The sequence below is a fragment of the Ambystoma mexicanum genome, chromosome 5q (assembly GCF_040938575.1).
Source record: "Ambystoma mexicanum isolate Mex_15411 chromosome 5q, UKY_AmexF1_1, whole genome shotgun sequence".
Taxonomy (NCBI): Eukaryota; Metazoa; Chordata; class Amphibia; order Caudata; family Ambystomatidae; genus Ambystoma; species Ambystoma mexicanum.
The window spans coordinates 244,438,646-244,463,658 of record NC_090933.1 but is presented as its reverse complement, the minus strand read 5'-3'; the positions used below and the strand labels follow the sequence as shown (position 1 = coordinate 244,463,658).

The 25,013-nt window shown below is 45.5% G+C and overlaps 1 protein-coding gene across 15 annotated transcripts in view; it reads left to right on the top strand.

Moving 5' to 3' along the window:
• Positions 1–24,480, top strand: part of PTPRM (protein tyrosine phosphatase receptor type M) — a 2,094,608-nt gene extending 2,070,128 nt beyond the window's left edge. For all 15 annotated transcript variants that reach the window (XM_069620757.1, XM_069620755.1, XM_069620756.1 and 12 more), the window contains 2 exons: positions 16,025–16,160; positions 23,561–24,480. In XM_069620757.1, the coding sequence (XP_069476858.1) occupies positions 16,025–16,160; positions 23,561–23,614 (190 nt within the window). In that variant the 3' untranslated portion in view covers positions 23,615–24,480. The remainder of the gene's footprint in view (positions 1–16,024; positions 16,161–23,560) is intronic.
• The last annotated feature ends 533 nt before the right edge of the window (positions 24,481–25,013 follow it).

Here is a 25,013-nt window from a genome sequence, read left to right as displayed (position 1 = left end):
GGACCAGTTAACCGACGCCAAGACCAGACTGCAGCGGAGAGCCCGGAAGCCCGAGATCTGCAGGAGAACTGTATTAGCTGCCAAGCCAAACAGCGGAAGGGAAGCAAATGCCCCCAAACAGGCAATGCCATTGAGAGGAGCAAACAAAGACATTTGAGGCTGGGAAAGATGCAACGTTTACGGGAGCCAGATGAACCCGAGCGGGCAGATGCCCTACCTAAGTGAAGTGGAAGCAAGACCATAAGAGGGCCAGCAGGCTTCGAAGAGCCCAGAGGAACTGAGAGACTTTAACATTTGAGGCTGGAAAAACCACAAAGGTCACGGGAGCCTTATAAACCTGAGCGGGCAGGTGCCCTACTTAGGTCAAGTTGAGGGTCAGAGGGCTTCAGAGAGGCCAGAGAAATCCAGAGACTTTAACAGTCGAGGCAGGGAAAGGCACAAGGGTTACGGGAACTGAGAAAACCCGAACAGGCAGACGCACTACTGAGACACATAGAAAGTAAGCCTGTCAGAGGGAAAGAGGACGTTGGGAAGTACAAGAGCGGCAAAATATCGTGAACCGAACTGGAGAGAGAGAGAACCTGGAGGGTTCCAGTGTTTAAGTATCAAACAAAACACTATCCAGAGCCAAGTCGAAATTGATGGAATTTTATTAGGAAAAATCTTTGTTCCTGGAGAAATCGAATTGTAAATTAAGATTTGACATCTACAACCTGCAGAGAGGCTGTGAACTCTATTTTGCGACATTAATGAACTTTTAAAACATATGGAAAACAGACCCAAGTGATTGGGCCAGGGGGAAGCCAAGGGCAGTCTATTGCGCCTGCCTCCTTTTTGTTTAGTTTTTCCTAAGCGGTAGGGCATGTTAGTTGAATAAAAAATATAATTGAAGGGGCTATTGTAGGGGTACAACTTCTTATGCCTTGCGACCTGATGCTTTCCTGTTAGGGCATGTCGCGTTGGTGTGAAAAGGTTGCGGAGGAACCAAAGAACCCCTACCTCCGTGTTGAGTAAAATAAAATGTAATTTCACACACTTCACTGCGCCACACAGTAGTCCTATTAAAAAAAAACGTGCATTGAAATAAACCGATGACATCAATTGTGTACATCACTGAAGAGCCCTGTATTGACACGTGTTTCGGCTTCACAAGAGCCTTTTTAAAAAAAATAGGGCATATGTTCTAGTCACATTTCTTTACATAGATACACAAAATAATAGTTAAACATATAAAAGTTCATTTTTTACAAACACAAAGACAGACAGTATAGGATGGGGGATAGGGTTGAATCATTTGGGTTCAACATAGATGAGAAGAAAAAGAAAAGAAAAAAAAGAGACTAAAAGGGAAAAGAAAATTCTCTTGAGTTGGTATTGTTTGACTAAAAATGGGTTTTCCGTAATATATGTTTGACATCCAATACATGCATTTCTGGAGAATTTTACACTATAAAATATATAAGTTGGTGAAGCATAAACCATTGGGTAATGCATGAATGCCCCTCTAATTACAGGCATAACTTACTTTGAACACAACTCAGTTTGTTATCATTTAGATTTTAGCACAGAACACAATTAATTAGTTAGTTATTGTTGTACTCTTAGCAATGCAATCAAGTTCATCGAAATTATACTGAACAAATATCAGTTAGTAATTATTTAGCTCCTAGCAATGCAATCAAGTTGGTACATATTTATGAAAGCATGGATGAATGTCTTACCCGTTCTGGTATCATGTGTGGGTAAAATCCACCTTGCTTACCGCAAAGTCACGGGTTATAATCCCACCTAGAATATATTGGTTCTGTGTCAAATATAACTATATATATATATGACTATATATATGACTACAGTGTGGCGCAGTTACTTTGTGTGCAATTACATTTTATTTGACTAAACCTGTTAGTTGAATAGTATTTGGACTCAGGACTATTTCTTTGGACTTTGACGAGAACCCTTATTTTGAGTTGGTTAAGTTAACTACCCTCCTCATTGCACGCAGTCATCCGAGATAGTAGTTTTCTTTTAATTTGAATAAAACATGCATTCAACATGGTGCACTGTAGTCCGAGTCCTCCTTCTGGTTCACCACAAGTGCCATACTTTAAAAGTCCTATTGTCACTGAACTGCATCACTCACGAAACAAGGGATGGAACTCATATTTTCGGCTGACCATAAACTGATTTGCACAGTTATCCAAGCCCCTTTTTTGGGCACCACAGGTAAGGCCAATCTAAAAGCCAAACTCACCACCTTCAGAGATTAAAAAAACACCCTGGAATCCTAAAGAACACATTCTCACTCAATGTGGATGACCCAAACTTCGCCAATGACACAAAAGCATTGATCACCCAACTCAACTCGGCATTTACCATATTTCTGGATGTCATAGCCCCACCTATTTCCAGCAACACTCAAACAGAGATCATGGCCAAAAACAAATGGTTAGGCTGACAACTAGGTGTCATGCAAAGAGCGGGATGTTTGCTGGAAAGGATTTGGTCCAAAAGTAAGAACCTGTCAAACAAGAAAAAATGCTTAGAACTCACGAGAAGCTACAATCAGGCAGAAGAAAGCCTCGTTTATCTCCCAATATATCAACCACTCTCCCAACAAACTATGAGAGCTGCTCACTATTTGCACTGAATTATTACACCCTATTCAAACCATATCTCTAGTCATACCCAATTAAACCCTATTTCTTCATGAACAAAGTCTCCAAAAGTAATGACTTGATTCCCCACCCGGGATCCATGGGCTATACAATATCGCAAACCCAAGGCCAGCCTCCGCATTTGACACCTTCAAACCTCTGACCCTAGCTGACCCATTAAATTGCATGAAATAAATCACACACCCCGCCCCCCAAAGCACTAGCACACCCCTGCTCAGCACACCTAAGTCATTAATCGGAGCCCTTGGTTTTCCACAACAACCCTCTGCACCTCCTCACTATCTACAGGAATTCTTCTCTATCACCTAAAGGCACCATCACCCCGCCCCTGAAATAAAAGGCTCTGGGCCCATGTATTACAAGCTAAAAAACAATATCAACCTTGCACTTTGAAGCCCAGCTCTTAGAAAAGGCAGTGCCAAATTATTACAGGACTCCAACTACAAAAATGCTCTTGTTCATGACAAGAACTGTGCTTTAAAGACAGATGGAGGGAGCAGCTCTACTAGTCACTAGAGAAGACATCCTGGAAAAGCTGGATGACCGCCAATCTCTAGGAACCATCCTCCTTGACCACTCGGCTGCCTTTGATGTGGTGGACCATGTCTTCCTTAAACCAGACTGGAATCATCTATGGGTCGCAAGGGAAAATCATTGCTGAAAAACCAATCTGCCTGGGGATGGGGCATGTCAAGTCTAAAACCATCACCTTGCCACGAGGGATACCACAAAGATCCTCCCTTTCCTTGTTGCTTTTCAATGCCTACAAAAGACCACTCACAGACATCGTTGAGTAGTTTGAGATAGGATGTAACCTCTTTGTAGATGAGGCACAACTGAGGTTTCAGCTAAACATGACCCACCAACATCATGGATCTCAAATCCCCGAGTGTATAGCTGTGCTCCATGACTGGATGTGTGATAAACAATTGTGTTTGAATCCTGGAAAAACAAAAATCATTCTCTGTGGACGGGCAACATTAGCTGTCATCCCCAATCATTGGATTAGAGACAGGTTTGGCACCAATAATGATAAGATATGATATGATATTTTATTTATATCACGCTCATACACAAGTGTTTCTAAGCACGACAAGGCAAGGGAGGGGCAACAGGGGCAAACAAAACAACGATCTTACTAGGCCCAGTGACATTGAGAACGCGCAAGTGCATGGGAGAGGGGGGGAGTGAAAGCAAGGGGGGGAGAGCGAGGAGCAAGGAGACACAGGTAAATAATAATAAATTGATAAATAATAAGGCAAAAAACAATGGTAGTGCAGCCGGCAAGTGGCAAGTGCTGAGTTTAAGGCGGCAGACTGAGTAGGTCTGATAAGTGCTGGAAGAAAAAAAAGGGGGGTGGCTGTATGGGTACAGATACAAACTCCAGTGCAAGGGGTGGCCCGGAGGCAGTGCGGGAAGTTGGCAGGGTGAGCAGGTACCTGGGCCCGGAGGACAGAGTGTGGCCAGGTGCACAGTGCCGAAGGGCGACAAAAATAATCAGCAGGGGACAGGGGAGGCGAAGGCAGAAGCAAAGAGGAAAGTCTTGAGGTGCTTCCGGAACCGGAGATGATTCTCCTCAAGTTTTAGTGTGGCAGGAAGGCTATTCCAGAGGGAGGCCCCAGTCGAAGACAGAGATCGACCCCCTGCTCGTTTCTTTGAAAAACGACTGACCCTGAGGAAGTTAGAGGTAGAGGAGCGGAGAGCTCGAGAGGAGAGGTATTTGCGGAGGGATGGCTGAAGGTGAGTTGGACCTAGGCCCCAGAAAGCCTTGTGGACAATGCAGAGGGTTTTGAATTTAATTCTTGCATCCACATGGAGCCAATGGAGAGATTCCAGAGCTGGAGAGATACGATCCCAGGCCAAGGACAAGTCTTGCAGTCTTGTTCTGGATAAGTTGCATAGGGCGGAGAGTAGAGGCATGTAGATTTAGAAAGAGGCTGTTGCAGTAGTCCAACCTAAAGAGAACCAAAACTTGGGAGATGGTGAGCTCCTGGGGGAAGGAGAGGAAAGGAAGAGTACCTCTGATGAGGTGCAGTAGGAAGTTTGACTTTTTTGAGACATCAGCGATGTGGGTAGAGAAGGAAAGTGTGGAATCAAAGATGACCGTGAGGTTCTTAGCATCACAGGTGGGATAGGAGGAGGGCCAAGGAAGGCCGGCCAGAGAGAGAGAGGAAAGGATGGTGATGGTGTGCCTATGAGGAGGATCTCCATCTTGCTGGCATTCAGTCAAAGATAGTTGCCGGCACACCAATCTTGAATGGCAGTTAGACGATCAGAGATGAGAGAGGTGGAGGAGGTGGCCGAGGGCAGCCTGAAAATGAGTTGAGTGTTGTCCGCATAACACTGGAAGTTTCAGCAGAAAAAGGCAATGCAGCAACAATATCAAAAAACCTTCGACCAGATTTTATCATTCAACAAACTTATATCACACACTGTGTTGCAAACATATTGTGGAAACCCTAGTATTAGAGTTGAACCACAAAAATCAACTGGTTCAAACACTGATATTGTCCAAATTAGACCATTGTAACCGCCTCCTCTCCAGCCTCCACAAAAAACAAATCAGGTGTTTACAGGTCATTCAAAACGGCAGTATGCCTTATCTTCGGGTTGAAGAAGCAAGAGCATATACCAGTAGTGCTCAGAAGCGTAAACTTACTACCCATCCACAAGAGAAATGCGGTTAAATTCTTGCGCATCACCAGGAAAGCTGTGTGGAAGATCATTTCAAAGTATCACTCAAACAATATGCGGAAATATATGCCAAGAAGACCTCTGAGATCAACATCAGACAATGAAAAAGCCCACCGAACACTCAGACTCCATAGATTCTGTGAACGGAGGCCGGCCATATCAGGCCATAAGATGTGGAACACACTTCCCCTGGATCTTAGGTCATTACGAGTTGGGCGGTATTCTGGCAGTAAATCTGCTGGAATACCACCCAAAGGAATTACTGTTACCACCACTTGGTCCAGCGGATTTACGGCTGGATTACAAATGGCTGTAGTAGAGTAAGTCCCCATTTTGGACTCAATGGGGCATTTTCAGTGGAATTACTGTGGCGGCAATTCTGCCTTGGTAATTCCACCAAAAATGGGTGGAAAGTCAGCAGATTAACCTCCAGTTTATTAACGCACCGCCCAACCCCACCGCCCAACTCGTAATGAGGCCCAACTAGAATCAGACCAACTAAAATTCACAAAAGGGCAAAAACCACTGTTGTTGAGGAAAACATTCCCTAACAACTTTTTAAAAGCTGAGAGCGTGAATGAGTCCCTAGCCAGAATCCGGACTCTTAGCGTACTGAATTCCTATGCTAAAAGAAAAGAAAGAATACATCCACCGTGAATATGCTGTCTCGCGTAGCAATGTGAAGCATTGAAAACGTGCTATCACTGAAAACTGTGTATTGTTGAAGACTCTGTTGGGTATTTCCTCAAATCCTTTCCCTCTCCCAGCCCATTTTCCCTCTGTGAGCTCTGAGGTATGTTGTATACAAAGCAAACAAATAAAGAAATCTGAAGTGGGCAAGCAGGTGGAAGTTTGGAAAAGAGGAGTAGGGAAGGTGGAGGCAGAGGGGCAGGAGGAAGTGTGAAAGGAAGAGCCGAGCAGGAGGCGTTGGAGTTAACTGGGAAGGAGGAGTCTAGGGGTTTAGAGAGGGAGGAGTGCAAGGAGGAACAGGAAGCAGAAGTAAAGTCAAATGTAGGAGAATGGGGAAGCAACTCAGAAGGTGAAGTTGTTTAGAAGAGGATTTGGGGAGCCAAAATAGGCTAGAAAGGGAAACGCACATCCTGAAATACAGAGTACATGAGGGAGGTGGAACAAGGACTTGGTGGAGCTTCCATCAGGCTGACAAGGAGCTAGAAAAGGCAGACTTTGGGAGATAGGAAGCTCCGTTAGGACTATCAGGAACAGGCTTCCTTCGAGGCAGGAAGGAGCAAAGAAACAGGGTTAGGTGGGCTTTAAAGACAGAACCCACGGTGAGGGATGCATGGAGAGCCCCTTATGTGGAGCCCCACAGCCGACCTGGAACCCACGTCAGCCCACCACACCTCTGGGAGAAGCCGCAGGCTATCTGCACTGACCAATTGACAGAAGGTCTGATGCAAGTGCAGAACGCTTAATCGCGTCCCACAACAAGCACAAGAGACAATCCTCTAAAACTGTGAGAGAAATAGCAAGAAGCTGAGGTTACTGACTGTGAGTGACGATGAGAAAAGATTCAGAGAGGTCCTGACTGTGAAGAGACTGTGCCCCTGATTCATGGAATTATCTGCGTGTAAAACGCAGATCTGCGCCCCATTCTGACCGAAAATCCCCATACCTCAAACAGGGATTTTCGGGCAGAATGGCGCGCAAATCTGCGTTTTACGCGCAGATAATTCCATGAATCATAGCCTGTGCCTTTTGCTTAATGCAAAAGACTGTTTTGATTGCATTGCAAATTGATGGTGCAAGGAGGGGAGCCCGGCTGGGGAAATATCTTCTGAGAAAGCAGAGACTGACCACCAGAAAAAGGCCCCAAAAGTAACAGGTCATGATAAACAATCTTCCTTTTGCATGTCGTGTTGCCCCCTCCACTATTTCCCCTTTTTACTTTCCAAGCTATACCTGATAGTCTAATAAACACCTTTTACAAATGTAAACTTTGGGCTTGATTCTGAGTTCGGAGGTAGCTGTAAAAAAAACGTATTGTAGAATGCTGAATGTTTCACCCATCTGCCAAATCTTGAGTTTCATTACAAATATTATTTTTCACACCTATTTTTGTTTGGAGAAAACGTATTCCAACCATAAGTATTACCACATTCGGTAATTACCGCTTACAGTAATTGCAAATTCCCTATTGAGTCCTTTGGGGACTGCAAAATAGGGAATGACTGAAGAACAATGGCGAGCCTTGGTATTACCGCTTTCAGTAACTCTAAATGAGTTAATATGCCAAACTAATTACCAGGCCCTTTGTGTCAAGGCCTTGATTCCTCCCTATGTGCTTCCTGACTGCTCACCCATGTGGTCCCTCCATCTACCAGACCCGCCCACACCCTGCCAAAATATGTCCCAGCTGCCAAAACATTACCAACAAACACATGCAAACATCCCCTGCGCTAGCACTGGCTTTGGATTTCTCCCTGGTGGGCTTCCCACCCTAGGCTGAGAGGGCTTCCTGTCCCCTCTTGACAAGGCCAGATTGCTTGCCTTGTCATTTGTCTCATCCACCACATCTGCATGTAATGATGTAGACACCAGACAAGAAATCAAGCAACTAGACAATGCACGCTGACTCTTGCAACCTCCTACTAGAGGTGGCACGTTGACAACCCGGCCTGTCATTTGTCTCACCCACCACATCTGCATGTAATGAGGTAGACACCGGACAAGCAGTCAAGTAACTAGACAATGCACGCTGACTCTTGCAACCTCCTACCACAGAGGCACGTCGACAACCCTGTCTGTCATTTGTCTCACCCACCACATCTGCATGTAATGAGGTAGACACCGGACAAGCAGTCAAGCAACTAGACAATGCACGCTGACTCTTGCAACCTCCTACCACAGAGGCACGTCGACAACCCTGCTTGTCATTTGTCTCACCCACCACATCTGCATGTAATGAGGTAGACACTGGACAAGCAATCAAGCAACTAGACAATGCACGCTGACTCTTGCAACCTCCTACCAGAGGTGGCACGTCGACAACCCTTCCTGTCATTTGTCTCACCCACCACATCTGCATGTAATGAGGTAGACACCGGACAAGCAGTCAAGCAACTAGACAATGCACGCTGACTCTTGCAACCTCCTACCACAGAGGCACGTCGACAACCCTGCCTGTCATTTGTCTCACCCACCACATCTGCATGTAATGAGGTAGACACTGGACAAGCAATCAAGCAACTAGACAATGCACGCTGACTCTTGCAACCTCCTACCATAGGTGGCACGTCGACAACCCTGCCTGTCATTTGTCTCACCCACCACATCTGCATGTAATGAGGTAGACACCGGACAAGCAATCCAGCAACTAGACAATGCACGCTGACTCTTGCAACCTCCTACTAGAGGTGGCACGTTGACAACCCGGCCTGTCATTTGTCTCACCCACCACATCTGCATGTAATGAGGTAGACACCGGACAAGCAGTCAAGCAACTAGACAATTCAGGCTGACTCTTGCAACCTCCTACCACAGAGGCACGTCGACAACCCTGTCTGTCATTTGTCTCACCCACCACATCTGCATGTAATGAGGTAGATACTGGACAAGCAATCAAGCAACTAGACAATGCATGCTGACTCTTACAACCTCCTACCAGAGGTGGCATGTCGACAACCCTGCCTGTCATTTGTCTCACCCACCACATCTGCATGTAATGAGGTAGACACCGGACAAGCAGTCAAGCAACTAGACAATGCACGCTGACTCTTGCAACCTCCTACCACAGAGGCACGTCGACAACCCTGCCTGTCATTTGTCTCACCCACCACATCTGCATGTAATGAGGTAGACACTGGACAAGCAATCAAGCAACTAGACAATGCACGCTCACTCTTGCAACCTCCTACCATAGGTGGCACGTCGACAACCCTGCCTGTCATTTGTCTCACCCACCACATCTGCATGTAATGAGGTAGACACCGGACAAGCAATCAAGCAACTAGACAATGCACGCTGACTCTTGCAACCTCCTACTAGAGGTGGCACATCGACAACCCGGCCTGTCATTTTTCTCACCCACCACATCTGCATGTAATGAGGTAGACACCGGACAAGCAATCAAGCAACTAGACAATGCACGCTGACTCTTGCAACCTCCTACTAGAGGGGTACATCAACAACCTGCCCTAACTTAAAAACCCTCACCTTTCAAAGCTAAGCACCACACACACAGGAAAACAAGCTACGTCAGATTAAAGCCATCTTGGAACAGTGAAAATTGAATAGGTTTCCACAAACAACAGCTCAGTGCAGAATCTCTCAGCTTGCTTGTCCCTGTGCTATCTCATTACTGCAGAAATCACAGTTGTGCTTGTGTTGGATGCACTCTGATATAGTTACGTGTGAAAATACATCATTAAAAATCCACCATGAACGTTGCCTGCCACTTCTGATGAATATCCTCTTATTCCTATTTGATGGCTGATTCAGGTTCAGCTTCAGCTGGTAAAAAAGACACCCATTCAGGAAAGCAGTTCAACATGAAGCTGTTCTCGCAAGCAAATGTATCGATGAGTGGAAAACCCCAAGAAATCTATTTAACTTTCTGAAATTATGGTTCATTCGACCCTACTTTCTACATCACAAAAATAAAATGATTTTAACTTTAAAGTGAGTTTGCTGTCACGGTGATCATTACCCAACTGAAGAAGCATCACCATCAATGCTACTCCACCAGGTCCTCCCTCTGAAAGGAGCAAACACAGAAACCTTTCCCTTTGCATGAACTGCAGTAGGGCAGCAATTGGTGTCAGGTGTGTGACGAATCAACTTCTGGGGAACCAGTGGTCCATGGATGAATATCGGTTTCTAAACCATAAATCAACCCCACACCTCTAATACACCAGAAGGGATCCGAACAGATCGGAATACAAGTGAATTATAAGACCTCCTTGTCCAATTTTGGTAACGTGGACGGAATGGCAGGCTTATCTTTGCAAAGTGGTCGATTGTTGTTTAGATGCAACATTGCAAAAATATAATTATTACCCAATGATAAAAGGGACTGTTCAGTCAAGGTTGTATGCAAATATCTACTTTGTTATTACTACAAGAGACAGATCTAGCACACTACAAATACGACCCACCCTGTAAATGAACACAGAGGATAGACAGTTTCACGAAGGAAAGGTATGCACTCTGGATACTGACAGGAGAGTAGTTGGTAAATTAATCAGTCTTACTGTTCAAGGTTATTCGGTTCCAGCACCAATGGGGCAAAGGGTCGTAACTGTCTCTAGGAGCCTTCGGAAAAGGACCAGGGGGCATAACCATAATGTACCTGGTGCTGAAGAAGTTCTTGGTGCTCGACAGTGTTGAGGCGGTTCCAGGGGGCTTTGCAGCCCTTGAGACAGAGTTAGTGGTGGGAGACAGCTGCGGGTTTCAGGTGGCAGGCAGTTCGGCAAGCAAGGCTGGACAGACGTCTGCAGGATGGCCGGCACGGCGGCTCGGGGCCAAGAATAGTTGTCTCTGTGCTGGTAGGGCAGATCTGGAATGCTGGTCGAGGCAGCGCAGATGGCTCATGTGACTACGGCGTGACAACAGTAAGCGGTGCAGCCGGATGCATTTCGGAGACTCGACTGTCTCGAAAATGTCCTTAAAAGATGGATGATGGTTGATGCTTGTGTGGCACTCCCCCTAGCTTCTTCGCAGGGCTCGTGTCATCCTTTCCAGGTGGACGGCCCAAAGCTCAGGAGAGTGCTTGCAGGCAACAGCCTTGTCTTTAGTTCAGATACTCTCTGGCACTTCCCACCTAGGAAGCTTGCTGTTTGAACCTAGCAGGGCACACTGTCTGTTGGCTGGTTACCGGTCCTGGAGCTGCTGTATGGGTTTTCTGAGTCCGGTATCTCCCTCTGTTCCTTGGGAGATGTTTAGAGGAGATATCTTGCTTCCCTCTTGGAACACCTGGCCTTCCTTCACTTGCGGAAGATGTAAGGTAGACTGTACCTTCAACCCGGGTCCAAATGAGTCCTTCTTCTTACTCCTTTGGAAGTCGTCAGATAATCTGCCAAGTGAGGGGTTCAGCCCTCTCTTAAAGCCAAATGGGCCCGAGTGATTGGTGCAGGCTAAGCCCACCTTAATGAACCAAGCCTGGGTCCCCACCAACATTCTTCTGTTATGCATGAGGTCAGGACCAGAGTGCTCTGCAACAGGACAGACAAGTGGTGACAACACATACCTAAATCCCACCCATCTTCTTGTATGTTGTAGATCAAAGTGTCTCTTTGGTTAACTGAGCCCTCTGTGACTCTTGATTAAAGTGCAGGTCTCCCTTGAAGTTTGGGATGGAAGCAGACTTCCTATCTCCCCCAAATCACATCTTTCGTCCCTCTGAAAGGGGTCTGCTCTGCAGGGACACCTGCGGTGACTGCTGGACCCAGACAGGCCATTCACTGATTTTCATTCAGAGAGGTGGGAACTAGCTTCAAGGTGACACATTGCATACCTAAGGAGTGTTGGCCCCGCCTTCCTGTTGTCTCTTCCGACAACCAAGCCTCTCCAGGCTTGCCTTAATTATTCCTCATTAGTATGTATTGCCATCAGCCGGATTAGACAAAGGGAAAGCAGATCCACGAGGCCTTTGATATTTAAATTAGGCTTCCCATGGCTGGAAGAAGGTGTGCCTTCCCCCTTCTTGAGATGACTTGATGTACCCGTGGCTGTCACATTCCAGCTGAATATGACAGGGGAAGACGGTGCCTGTAGGCTGTGTCTTCCCGGAGTGCATGTGACTGTGTTTTTGCGGGATGCAGATCAAATGTGTGCAGAATGGCCTCACATTTTTCAGAGGCTGATCTCCCATCATTCATTTTCCTTATCAAAAAAATCAAAAAGCCCAGGCGAGCGCACTCTCACTGAATTCCTCACAAGGTGTACTTGCCTTCCTACACCCACTCCCTTGCAGCTCATAAGCCATTTGCCTTTTGATTCTAAATTCAAACTATTATTGTTCCTGCTCCGAAGAGTAGCATAGTGAGTTTTATTATGGGGGAGGGTGAATCTGAGCTTGCCATAACAGTCACTGTAATGTATCCAACTAATAGGGATAGCTTGCTTAGTCAGCAATCAGCACTTTATTGCTTAAATGGAGCAAAAGCTTCCTTCATAGCTGTGCCTTCATGTCTTCCATTGGCCAGTGTTTGCATGATGAATCGCCGACACAATTGTATGCTTTTCTGCCCCCTGCCAAACTTTACAATGGCACTCTCCAAGCTCCCCATCACCAATGCCACAACCCACCTATCAAATGTTGTAGTATCATTTATTTCACTTATCTATGAGAAGAGAATCATGGCTCACAATTGGCGTTGCTGTGAGATCAGAGGGAATTCGGACTTGGTAATCGACACGATTATTAGTGTACAGTATATGGAACAATACCCATTCATTCATGAGTGAGTCTTTTTGAGTAATGCATGCTTTTACTTGATTCCGCTTTTGGCAGTTTAGGATAATAAGGCACTGTGATGTAAAGTGATTAGCACAAGATCACATAGTTTGATCCAGGTGGCAGAGTTAGATATTAGACCGTGTTTCCTGATTCCACAGTCTGTAACTCATGCAGTAGACCACATAGTCTCCTTTGACCTGTTTAGCTTGTACACTAATGTACAATGATTTATGCATAGCAATCTTTAAAAAAGATAAACTAGGACTCTGTATCCAATAAAGCTTACTTTCAAATCCTCAAACCACATGGTAAATTAACCAAACAATACCACATATTCGAAATGTTTGACTCCTTTTAGGCAGAGTAAATGTTATTCACTTTGAAAGGGCAAGAGAACACAACTGAAAATACAAAAATGCAAATTTACTAAAAAGCAATCCAGGAAATTATTTGGATTAAAAATGCACCCAAGTCTTGCTCCACAGTACATTGTCCAGTGGAATGAAGTGGAAACAATGTCAAAGTTAACATCAGGTCCTCCACCAATTTGCATGGGTCACTATTTGAGAATTTGGCATACTATTGGTTATTGTGTTGTGTCAAGATCTATACCTTAATATGCGAGATAAGGATGGTAGCCTAGCTCTGTGGGTCGAAGGACTGCTGTAGCGATTTATGAGATCTCCGGCCCACAGGTTTGAATTTTGGACGAGCCAACATGGTGCATCATCCTTCCGAGGTCAGTAATGCTATTCCAATTATGCAAGGTAATAACCAGTATTAAAGGGATGCAGCAACAATGAAGACGTGTGTCCTGTATATGAGGCAAACAAAATCCCCCCTGAGTACTTTCCCCAAGCTACCGTCTACTAGGTCCAGTATCCCATGACCAAGGGAAAACAAAGGGCAGGCGATACACTGCTGCCGGGGCATAACCTTGCTAGAGGACTCAGGGGGTGCATTCTTGAAGCAATTCCCCAACTAACAATTTAGGGTAGCATTGTTGGCCACACAATAGTAGCTTAAACCCCGCGAGGAAATAAGCGCCAGGGACTTGAGCCCCAAACGCAAAAGGCAAGGTTCTCCCACCAGAGGAACAAAAGCCCGGGCAATGTGGGGGAAAAGAAGCACCATTTACAGGTGCACAAAACACAGCGGGGGTAGAATGGAGGCCCCTGGCCAAACTGGTTCAGACAAACAAAGGAAAGTCTCCCCATAAAAGGAGCCGGCCAGTAGCAGAAAGCCACATTCACAGAGTCGCAAGCAAACATATCTACACAGATATGCTTGCTGAGGGGTGGCCGCAACAAAGGACCCGAATTCTCCCACTACACACACCCTAATGTAAGCAAGAGAAGGGAGAGCGCAGAAACGAGAGAAGTAGACCAGGCGACGAGACAGCGCTTTGCAGTCGTAGGGGGAGACGTTGGTACGCGTCAGAGGAGATAATGCCAATTGAACATATAACAGCCACCAGCCAGAAATTGAAAGGAGGTAAACGATGGAGGGGCAAAAGTCCTGCTTGCAGAACGCAGAAAAGGGTACTTGCCCAACAGAGCTGGGGGACAGTGGGAAGCCCGCTGTCGTAGGGCGAGAAAAGCTCCGGAGCCACCTGGAGCTGCCTGTTGGCAGGCCTCGCTCTCCTGCACCACGAGACGCCCAAACGCACACTTTTGAGCGTTGTGAATTACTTGGTGTGTTATGTTACAAGCAAATAAAGCCTACGGCCGTGAACTATTTTCCAAAACAAACATCATGATGCACTGTATTCATTTCAGGTATATAAGGTCTAAAAGGCGTGGTATGCAAGCACTACGCATCTTATAAGTCACAGAAGAGGGTCGGGACTTTGAAACGGGCGTGCTGGTGATGCGTGATAACTGCTGAACTCATATGCATGCATTAGTAATGGCCGAACCCCAAACCCTCACCCATAATGATAGGCTCACAACTTGTATCAAGTGTTGGCAATAAAAGGCCGTAGGATTTTATTGTACAGATATGGGTTATGGCAATAACAATATCACATATCATGATGGTATCATACTTTTGGGGACCGGATCCTGAGGTTACCCCCTCGGACCTGTGCCGCCTTCTTGTGTCCCACGACTTGTTGTGGGCACTGTACAGTGCCTTGTACTTCTTTTTGCTCTTCTCCCTTTTTTGTAGGGTGGGCGGGTTCTGTGGTAAAGAAGCAAGAAGATTTGGAAGACACTGAGTAAATAGTGAACCTCCTATTTGCTTGGGTCCCCGTTCAGGGTCCACAAACAGATTGTGTTTTCTCTGAGCATGCTACTCTCATTTATAGGACCCAGGGAGGCCCTGTTTGTTGTGTATGTGATGGGGGCTGCTGTTGTTGCAGCCCCCGGCCGGATAGCCGACTGTCTGACCCCCTGGTGGGGGCAGATCTTTGAAACTGAGCTCTGCCTGATGGTTGTTTTCCTTATGGCGCTTAGCACCTTTCTGTTTGGAGGAAGGGTGCGATGACTGTTCGCACCTTACCCTTCCGTGGCTTTTGAGCTGCCGAGACTGTGTGTCTCCGTAGCTGGGGGGAGGAGAGGAGCAGGCGCGGGGAGGTTGGGGCTGCCCCTCTCCCTGCTGCCGATGGTAACAGCAGTTACCCTGCCTCGCTTTTGGGATGCCCATGCAGCATTGCCCATTTGTGGCAGTATAGATGCATAGGAACATAACGCTCCACTTGTGTCCCCCCTCCCTGTTTGCTCTGCTTAGTCCACAGAAGGAGAGGACTCGTCGCAGGGGGCCTGGTAGACTTGGTTCACCTGACGAGCGGGGGAGGGGGAGGGCTGTACATTTAAATGAACGGCTTCATGATGAGGTATAAGCTTTTTCATTTCAATCGGGCTCCTCCTACTTTTGGGGCAACCTTCATGCCATCCCTAATTTTCTGGCAATCTTCTAAGCGCATTTTAGGCAATCTGTTTGCAAAAAGCTGCCCATGTTGTGCATCTCAAGTCACAGAAAATGTTCTTATAATTATTAAGAAAATAGATTGTGTTTCAAAACAGTCTTATTTTTTATCACTGAAAGAGCTCATGTTTAAAGTAAAAAGCTAAGAATCGTGTTACGTGTTTTACAACATTCTACTGACTTTAACCTTATTTTGGCATGGCGTGCGTGCGTGTGTGCACGCACGTGCGTGCTTAGGCGAGTGAAACGCAGTAGATTGAACAAATGAACCGCTGAGACACTTTCTTAATGTTTTTGTTTTTTATTGCAGAAACGGTGGCGGCCGCAGTGGGACATTTTGTGCCATCAGTATTGTTTGTGAAATGCTGCGACACCAGAGGGCAGTTGACGTGTTCCATGCAGTGAAGACACTGAGGAACAATAAGCCCAACATGGTGGATCTGCTGGTACGTGCTTTCATATCTAGCGAAACAAGAATTCTCAACAACACTTGCCTTTTTCTATGTTTGTTGATAATGTAGGCTGGTGATTTGCCCAAGTGAAGTGTGTAAGGCCCATATTACTTACTGGCAATCCCCTTTATTCTGCGCCCCACTCCTTCCCCCCCTCATAGTCAGTGTGTCGAAGTGTACGAAAAGAAGTAGTGGAGCTATGTTCCCTGGTGGCCTGCCCCCACAAACCCCATCATTACCCCCTCCCTCGAACAATCCAAACCCCCAAACTAACGCACCTGCTGTTTAAGGGAACGTTCAGTGCAAGTTCCAACTTCTTCCTACACTTATTTTTAAACAACACCATTCTGGAATGGTTTCTTTGTAAAAAAAATAGAAGTATCGGAACCGCAAAACAAAAACAAAAAAAAGTAGAGGAGCACCGCTCCCAACCGCTCTCACCCACTTCAACCACTGGTCGTAGTCTTGCAGCATTGAGGGTGAGTCGCCCCAGAGACGGGCACACCTGCAAGCCACCTCTTTTAATTTAAAACCCCTAACAGTAGCCGCTCTCGATAGAACAGGCAATAAAACACCCTTTGTCACCATGGCAATTACAAGCCAAGAAATCAAGGTCTGGGCTCAGTACAGCGAGGCAGGGAAAGAGGACTGTGGTGAGGAAGAGTAGGACTCTGAGTAATGAGGAGTACCCGCAATTAATCCAGGCATTGCCTCATTGGGGATATTGCAAAAGTACATACATTTTCTTTACTGCCAAAGACACATTTTAATTAACATATCAATGACATTTGCAGCTTACAACCCTCAGAACCAACATTTTCTTCAGAATCCATATTATATAATGCATGTAAAGGTAGAGTCCCAGGAAGCCCACCTATGCATTTCAAGCATAGATCACCCCCCCATCCTCCATTTTCTGTACGCTCAAGAATAAGCCATGATTCTGCTGGAACGGCCATGAACTGATAATTGCAAATGAACCTGTTGTCTTTCAGGTTCCCCTGATCCATCGCATAAGAGCTAAGTAGAAGGTTTGACACCCTAATGACTTGGCCCAAAGAGGAGAAAAGGGAACTGCCCCCCCCCCTCCCCCCGAAGGATGCAGCGCCAGCGCAATAAACCTGAACACCTCTTTCAACTTCCAGGAGGACTAGGTGGGGAATGGTCAGGAGAAAAAGTGGGCAAAATGATCTCCTGAAGGCAATGAGAAGTTCTCAAAAACTCACTTCCTGGGGGAAAAGCATAGGACAGGCGCAGTACAGCCCAGAGCTCCAAGTTCGAATGTCCTGCTGGCAAATGTCATTGCCAGTAAAAAGAGGACGTTAAACGAAAGGAACTTCAAAGACATGCCTGTAAGAAGCTCGAATGGCGCCTCCTGCAAGACTTCGAGTGCTAAAAGAGGTTTCCAGCAGAGAAGGGGGCCATTTAGCAAATGTCTAGTAAGGAGAATGCTTTGCATCAGCAGAGTAACTTAGGGGTCGCCATGGGAAATCCCTCCCTCAGGAATGCCCTCTTTATATTGAAGAAGTTAAATACCACTGGGTATGAATCGGCATTCTTGCTCTAAGTGTCTCTCCATGCATCTGAATGAAATCGGAGGGGTATTGCTGCCACGCAAGCGCCAGCCAGATCATAGAGTCTGGCTCCCGATGCAAAGGATCATAGGACCTGCAGAAGAACGTACTCTGCAAACAGAACTATGCTTGGAAAATTGCACCCTTGCATGAGGGCAGGCCACTGTAAAAAAAACACCTTCTACAGTCTGAATCAGCAGAGGTTCAAAGCCCTAGAAATTCAATGAAAAACAAAAGAAAGAAATACTTGTTGTCTACAACCAGATGCAAAACAAGCAGGGAGTGATAGGCTGCAATGGGTGTTTTATATCCACCCTGCAGGGAGTTTCTAATTTTAGGTCATTTTTATTGTAATGAGGTGACTTGCAGGGGGGTGGGTGTCTCCCCTCGTTACTATAGGACTGTGACCAGGAAGAGGGGTGCTGAGTTAATGCCTGTAGTAGTTAAGAAAAGGTAGCAGACGCTCCTCTCCAGGCATGATAACCTGTTCTGTGTTTTTTTTCCCACTTTGAGATGAGAGTTTGCTGCCAATGCTTTTTGCTCACTGTACCTTTCACAGATGGGCAATACCCATTTGCATATCAGTCTTTGACCTGCACACCTGGCCAGTCCAGCACTGAAATGCTATGGCAATTCCCTTCTGAACAAGAGTGCCAACAGTAACCCCAGAAGAGGGGTACTGAGTTAATGCCTGTAGAAGTAGTAGCTTGCATAGTGCTCGATGGCCTTACAAAGTCCGTTGGCTCTGGGAGCTAAGGTCAAGAAAAGAGAATGGTAAAGAAGGGAAAGGTTAACATGTTTTAGGGAAAATGGAACAGAAAACACTTTGTGCTCCCTCTGTTTACACCTAGTGTGCTGGAAACACCACGTGATAAGTACTGAAACTCTACCAAAGCTGAATACATTGAGGCAAGTGGCTGTATGACCCTTCCTCCCAAGCCTTATCCTAATGTAGGCCTCGGCCTCAATTTAATTTGAATGATCAAAATGGCCAAGGGACCTCTTGATCTCCTCTTCTCGCTGTATGATGGGAATTCCCTTTTCCTTTCTCGTGCGTTAGTTGAGGTTGCACGTGTTTTACCCCACGTGCCTCTTTCACGTCCCAGAGACCTTCATGTAAAACTGTTGTTTGGCAGATTGCTTTGAGATGTGGGGTTCAGCCCTGGGCACGGATGAGTTGCTAGATACTGTTGGGATCAGGTGTGCTTTTATATTTGTTCTATCGCGCCTCTTGATAAATGAGCCGCACTTCTGTGTTCTCCCACTTTATGCTATCCAGTTCGCCAGGATCCTCACCCTCGGCTCACTGCCCTGTTTGCGTCCACTGACAGGCAATGCACCGTCTGACTACTTTGACTGACTATGAGTATTTTCTGTGCTCTGCAATGAGTGTTTTCATTGTCTGCCTCCTGTCTCCATGTCTGTCATCTATAAAGCTGCATGTTGGCTCTGTATGTGGCGCTTGTTCCTTCCCCCATTCCTGCTTTGCCGTGTGGCACGAGTAATCTTCTTCCTTTCCCTGAAACCTATGTCACTTGCTTATTAGTTCATAGATTGCTAGGCTCTGTCTTTGGAACTGGAGACACCAGATGGGAACCGTATTTGATTATGAATTTGTCAAGTCGCTCCCCCTTGAATCCCAGCGCTTAGTCCTTAGTCACATAAGGTTCCCATACTAGACACAATTACTAGAACAGCACTGGCTACAGGTGCCAGAATTAAGGATGCCTCACTAGCTTCATTTGGCTTATCTTCCTGCTTTGAGGGATGATTGAGACAACAAAGCCATGGGTGCAAGAACATTTACCCATTGCTAGATGCCTCTTTCTTGCTAGACACTGTTCCAGCACCATTGCTATCTAGTCATCAACAAGCAGGGAGGAGAAATCGTGCAGCCCTGAGCTTGATTGGCCAGACCGCCCGCCCCCCCACATGTATCATCAACCCGTTCCTTTATGCCCCCTGTGTACACTACCCACAACCCCATTTAATTCCTGCAATGACCGACGAGGATAAGCGGACCAAAGACCTCTATCTCTCACTCCTCTAGGCATCACCTTTTATCCCCCTCCCCATTCCTTTGCCCCCTGACATTGCCTCTTTTCCCATGATGGACAATATTGGGGTCCCCTTTGGCAGCGATGTGAACTTCTGTCACTCCACCAACTCTACAGTAATTGTCGCAAGGATTCCATGGTTTCACATCTGTAAGATCTGCCTCCTCCTTACCTACTATTCGACAAAATCTCCCATCTTCACTCCCATACTCTCCCTGGGGCCACCCTCTTCGCTCCTTTGGAAGCTCCCGGATAAGATTCTCAACTTCGCCAATCGTACAATTTCTTCTGGGTATCTATGCATAATCATTCCCTGTACACATTTCTACTACTAGTCTTCTTGCATATCTTTTGACTTACGCTCCTTTTCTTACTCACCCCACAACAGTTCAACCCCACATTCCCTACTTTCCAAAAGACCCCAGCATTCAAACCTTCATCTCTGCCCTGATGCTTCATCTCTTGCACCCTAACGCGACAGCCACCCTCTCCAACGTCTGCACCCCTCTCCCATGAACACCTTTCCCTCCCATGATCATAGGTACACTGACATCTCCATGGAAACACTGCTTCCTTTGTGTTGCTGGTTATCTGTCTTGCACGGTCTATATTCTTCCATGCACCCTTCATCACCTGGTGTTCTGTGACTGCAGTTTGGTCCCTGCCCTTCTGTAAGGCCCCTGTCTGCAGGAATGCCCACACTGTTGTGCACGTGCTTCTGCTCCAATCACCATGATCTCACTACAGAAATACAAACATGTACTCCCCCCCCCCAATGCATTACTCTGTACATCGCTCACTGGTGCAGTGTCTAAGTGGCTTCCCTCCCTAGTGGATCACGTGCCCACCCAGGCATTGCAAAGGAGACAGCAAGCATGGCCTCAGCAAAGTCCCTTGCTCAATGCCTGCAGTAATGCATTATGGTCAGTGGCTCTGTGTCGTCTCTTCACAGACTGGCTACGGTGCCTATGCCGCCACTTACCTCTGTACGGGGTCTGGATTTTACAGTCCAGGAAATTCATTATGCGATGTACCGCTTCTACTCACTTCTATCACCAGCGCCAACTCAGATCAAGATGCAACATGGTCCTATTGGTTGGTTTTGCATGAACAGATTTAAAAACTGTGATGCACAGGGGATGTGGGGGAGCGAAGTGGGGGTACGTGTGGAGGGCCATGGTCTCACTCTTTCTGGAAACTGCCCTAGAATGCGTTACGGTAACGGAAGAAATTCCTTTGTGGAGAATCACCGTAATTTCCATGTATGAGTTTGCTCTTTTTTTTAATAGTGGCCTAGATATAAATCTTTTAAGCATTAATCCCCAAAGATCTGCTTAGCCAGTCCATATGAACGAAAAAACGTGGTGACCATAACATATCATTAACCTCCCAATCAGGCACGTGTTCATATAAAATATATCCACCTGTCACCTACGCCAACTCAATGAAAGCCATTTTACTGAAGTCCACCTCAAACAAATCCCAACTCAGTCCGACATTTAAAAAAAAAGTAGAGGAAGAAGCATCAGAAAAGTTTTTAAAATATGTTAAAAAAAAGTACATTAGAAACTGTAAAGGGGAAAGGCCTAAATAGAAGGGGAAACAGGATGGAAAAAATAGCAAAGTAGGAACTAAAAGTCAAAACGCAGGGTCAGGAGGCGTAAGAGGGGGCTAGCAAGGGGGGGGTCTCCCGTTTTGCAATGAAAGAAGGTGAAAAAAGGAAAAAACAACCTCAAAATGTGATTAGATGACATGAGATAAAATGGCCAAAAAAGCTACCTCGAGGAATGTATCTTGCAATGCGATGGTTGAGATCATTTGGGAGTGAGGCGACTTAGCCTTCAGGGAGAGGTCATAGATCCGCTTAGTTACATTTAAGGAAATGGCGGTGTTTTATAATGTACATGACGTGTCATGCATGGCTGTGTTTGAAATGATTCTCTAAGGACTTGGCTAAAAGGTTTTTCAATACTTGGCATTTTAGGTTGTTATCAAGGACCTAGTAACCACTGGTTGTGTGTGTTGCACGTTTTAAACTCTGCTAAACCTAATAGCGAGGCCTCTATGCATTGCAAGCCAGAGGTGGTTTTGTTTGCTTCACTGTGATGTCTAAGTAGCTCATTACACTCGATCCTCTGCAGCCCTGGACAGATGGTAATAGTACTTTGCTGCACATTGGCTTGCACACAGGCTGGGACTGGCCTATAGGGCAATAGGGCAATGCTGTAGCAAAAACACAAAGTGCTAGTGTGGACCAGTTTGATAAGTTGCTTCATCATGCGGCTAGTCATTTTGACCAGTGTTACTGAATACATATTCGTTCAAATTCACAATTTGTATGGCATTTTATCAAAAAACTCTCCTTGGGCACTACCCAAAGAGTCTGTCACAAAAGGAATGAGTTGCCATTTGCAAATGTGGGCCACCTTTTCATTGGTAACACTGGAAGGGTGCACTCATAGGCCGCGCTCACTTCCAAAATATAGTAAACCAGTTATATTATTGGAACACATATGGTGCTGAGTTTATCAAACAAGTAAATGTGACTACAGCAGTTGGGTCAATTTGAACAATGCAGCTTTTATACCTGTCAAATTGGTTATTAGTGGATAAGATATGTGTTTCCCCATTCCCATGAAGTGCTATGGGACGCTATGGGATTGGGGATTTACTGTACCGCTGCCGCTTATGATATCCCGGGTAGCACCAGGATCTCATGCGGTGGTAACAGTGTTATGGGGTTGGTAGAAGGGCTCAAGTCGAGGATACACGCGGGTGGACGGAGTCCACCCACTTTTTTCAGAGGGTGGACTCAGACCCCCCCAGCTAAAATGTGAAACAATGAACATCCTCTTTGAATTTATGAATTTAAGCTGACCTTTGGGATTGAACCAAAGTCGTTAGGTTTGCAGGCTGGACACTTCACCACTGCACTTTATAAACTGATGAAAAATAACAAACAACTAAAGGTGAAATGTCCCATTTATGTACTGCAAGTTCCAGGGAAAACATTTTTATTGGTTCTTGGAGTTTGAAAAATGCACACATCTTAACGTTTTCAAAAACACTATTAGAGGAAAATATGCTCTCTTGGTTTTGTGTGTGTTGATTTTCTGAAAGGCAAATGTCATTCGTCCTGTGCAATTTGGGAAGTTATGCAAAGCCAAATTAATCAAATGTGCATATTTCACCTTGATATGCTAATTTCGGGCAATGTCACATTCCATTGCGTTTGGTGATGAGTCCCCCACTTTAATTTTTAGGACTTGACCCCTGGTTGATAGCAACCCGCCAGTAGTACTGGCAGGTTACCACCAACCTTGTAATGAAGCCCGTGGACCAGGAAATAGACACAGCTAATGTTAGTGTAGGCCTAGTGTATGAAACACGTATTTGCTAGATCTACGCTAGGAATAACTGCGGCGCCGGTAAACATTCTATGACTAGGACATTTTAGTGAAACGTTCCCATTTACAAAGTTGGAATATGTTGTTTTAGGTGTACAGCATATATTTTTCAACCTAGAATTTATATTTTGCAAACATATTGTTAAAATGAAATGAGGTTATGCAAAGAGATCATTTGCAACGTTCACAGCTCATCCTTCGACATATTTGAAATCTAGTTTTGGGGAACCTTTGCAAAGAATGTATTTTGAATCGATTCAAAAGTCCTCGATTTAACTATTCATGAAATTGGATGTCCTTAACAAAGGCCTATTACAGTTCACAGATAACATTTTGTATCACTTTTATCTTTGTAGGATCAGTATAAGTTTTGCTACGAAGTGGCTTTGGAGTACTTGAATTCTGGATGATGTCCAAACGGATCAAGAGAATCCTCCGACCAACGCCTTCACCTCCACAATGAACAAAGAAAGTCGTGTCCTGACATTTTATGTACATAAAATGCAGACTTCCTCGTGTTCTGCTTTATTTGCTATGTAAAATTGGCTCTTTTTTTATGAGCCCGAGAATCTGTTTATAAAACTGCTTTGCACTGCCCATTTGCCGCCGTTACGCTGCTGCTTGACAATGTACAGCGTGAGCACGTATTGGACGCCGGATCCACGCGGAAACTGCCGACTTGACGGCGCAGCGGAGCCAGCGGGCAAATGAAAGAGCACAAATATATTCTTATGAAAGAGTTTGTATTTTTATGTTCTGTTTTGGTCGCCTGCGATTCCATGTCCTCATCACGGCCTAGTGTACATTTTCCGTCACGTGATGAATGCGATCTGGCATTATGATTGATAAGGTATTATTTCCGCTGTATTTGTCCTCTTGGCACAGACCTCAAGACATTTTCTATGTTGCTTACCTGAACTAACACATTCAAATGCAGCAAGTCCTGCCGGCCTCTTGATTTATAGTCTCCGCCAGATTTGTATTGTTTCAGGGGAAATGTGTGGTAAAAAATCCACCTGATGAATGAGAAGTACTGAATCATGAAGAAATTAATATATCCAAAGCTTTTTTATTTGTTTTTATTGTAAATATTATTTTGAACTCATCAGATTATTTATTCATTTAAGAAGAAAAAACATTTTTATTCTGTGAAGCACGGTGAGTGACAATCATTTTTTTTAAGCCCTGGAAGCGCTTTACTGTATATGATATTGTAAACATTTGTTTACCTTGTATGGAATTCTCAGATCAATAAATAATTACATATGTGGTGCGATCTCATTTCGTTTTCCTAACACCCTGCCTTGCGGTTGCCTCCGGCCGTGCCATACATCATCCGGCTGGAGCAGGGCCTAATACTCATATATAGAAAAGTCAGATTTGGTCTGAGTTCCATTCTGAACCAGGACTCAGATTCCATATTCTAAACATTGTTATTAACATCATTATATTTTTTGGAATAAACTCCCAGTTTCTGATTGGTTTGCAATCATCAAGTGAGATGCTGGCAGCTGATAGGAACCTATTTTGGCAAGCATTCTTGTAAGAATAGCGAATGCCAGAGGTGTTGCTAGGTCTGGAAAAGATCCGGGGGTACGCTAATGTTATGACTGTCGGGGCTAGCTAGCCTTTTTGTTGTAGCCCCAGAGCTTTATTTGGGGCTACAACCAAAAGACCCAGAGCTATAGCCCCCGAAACCCCCCCCTAGCAACGGCGAATGCATGCTATTATTATGTGTGGCCTCCCCCATTAATCCCAGAAGTAAATGCTGCAAGAGTTAAAAGCATGGGTCTGTAAACTGTGCTCTCC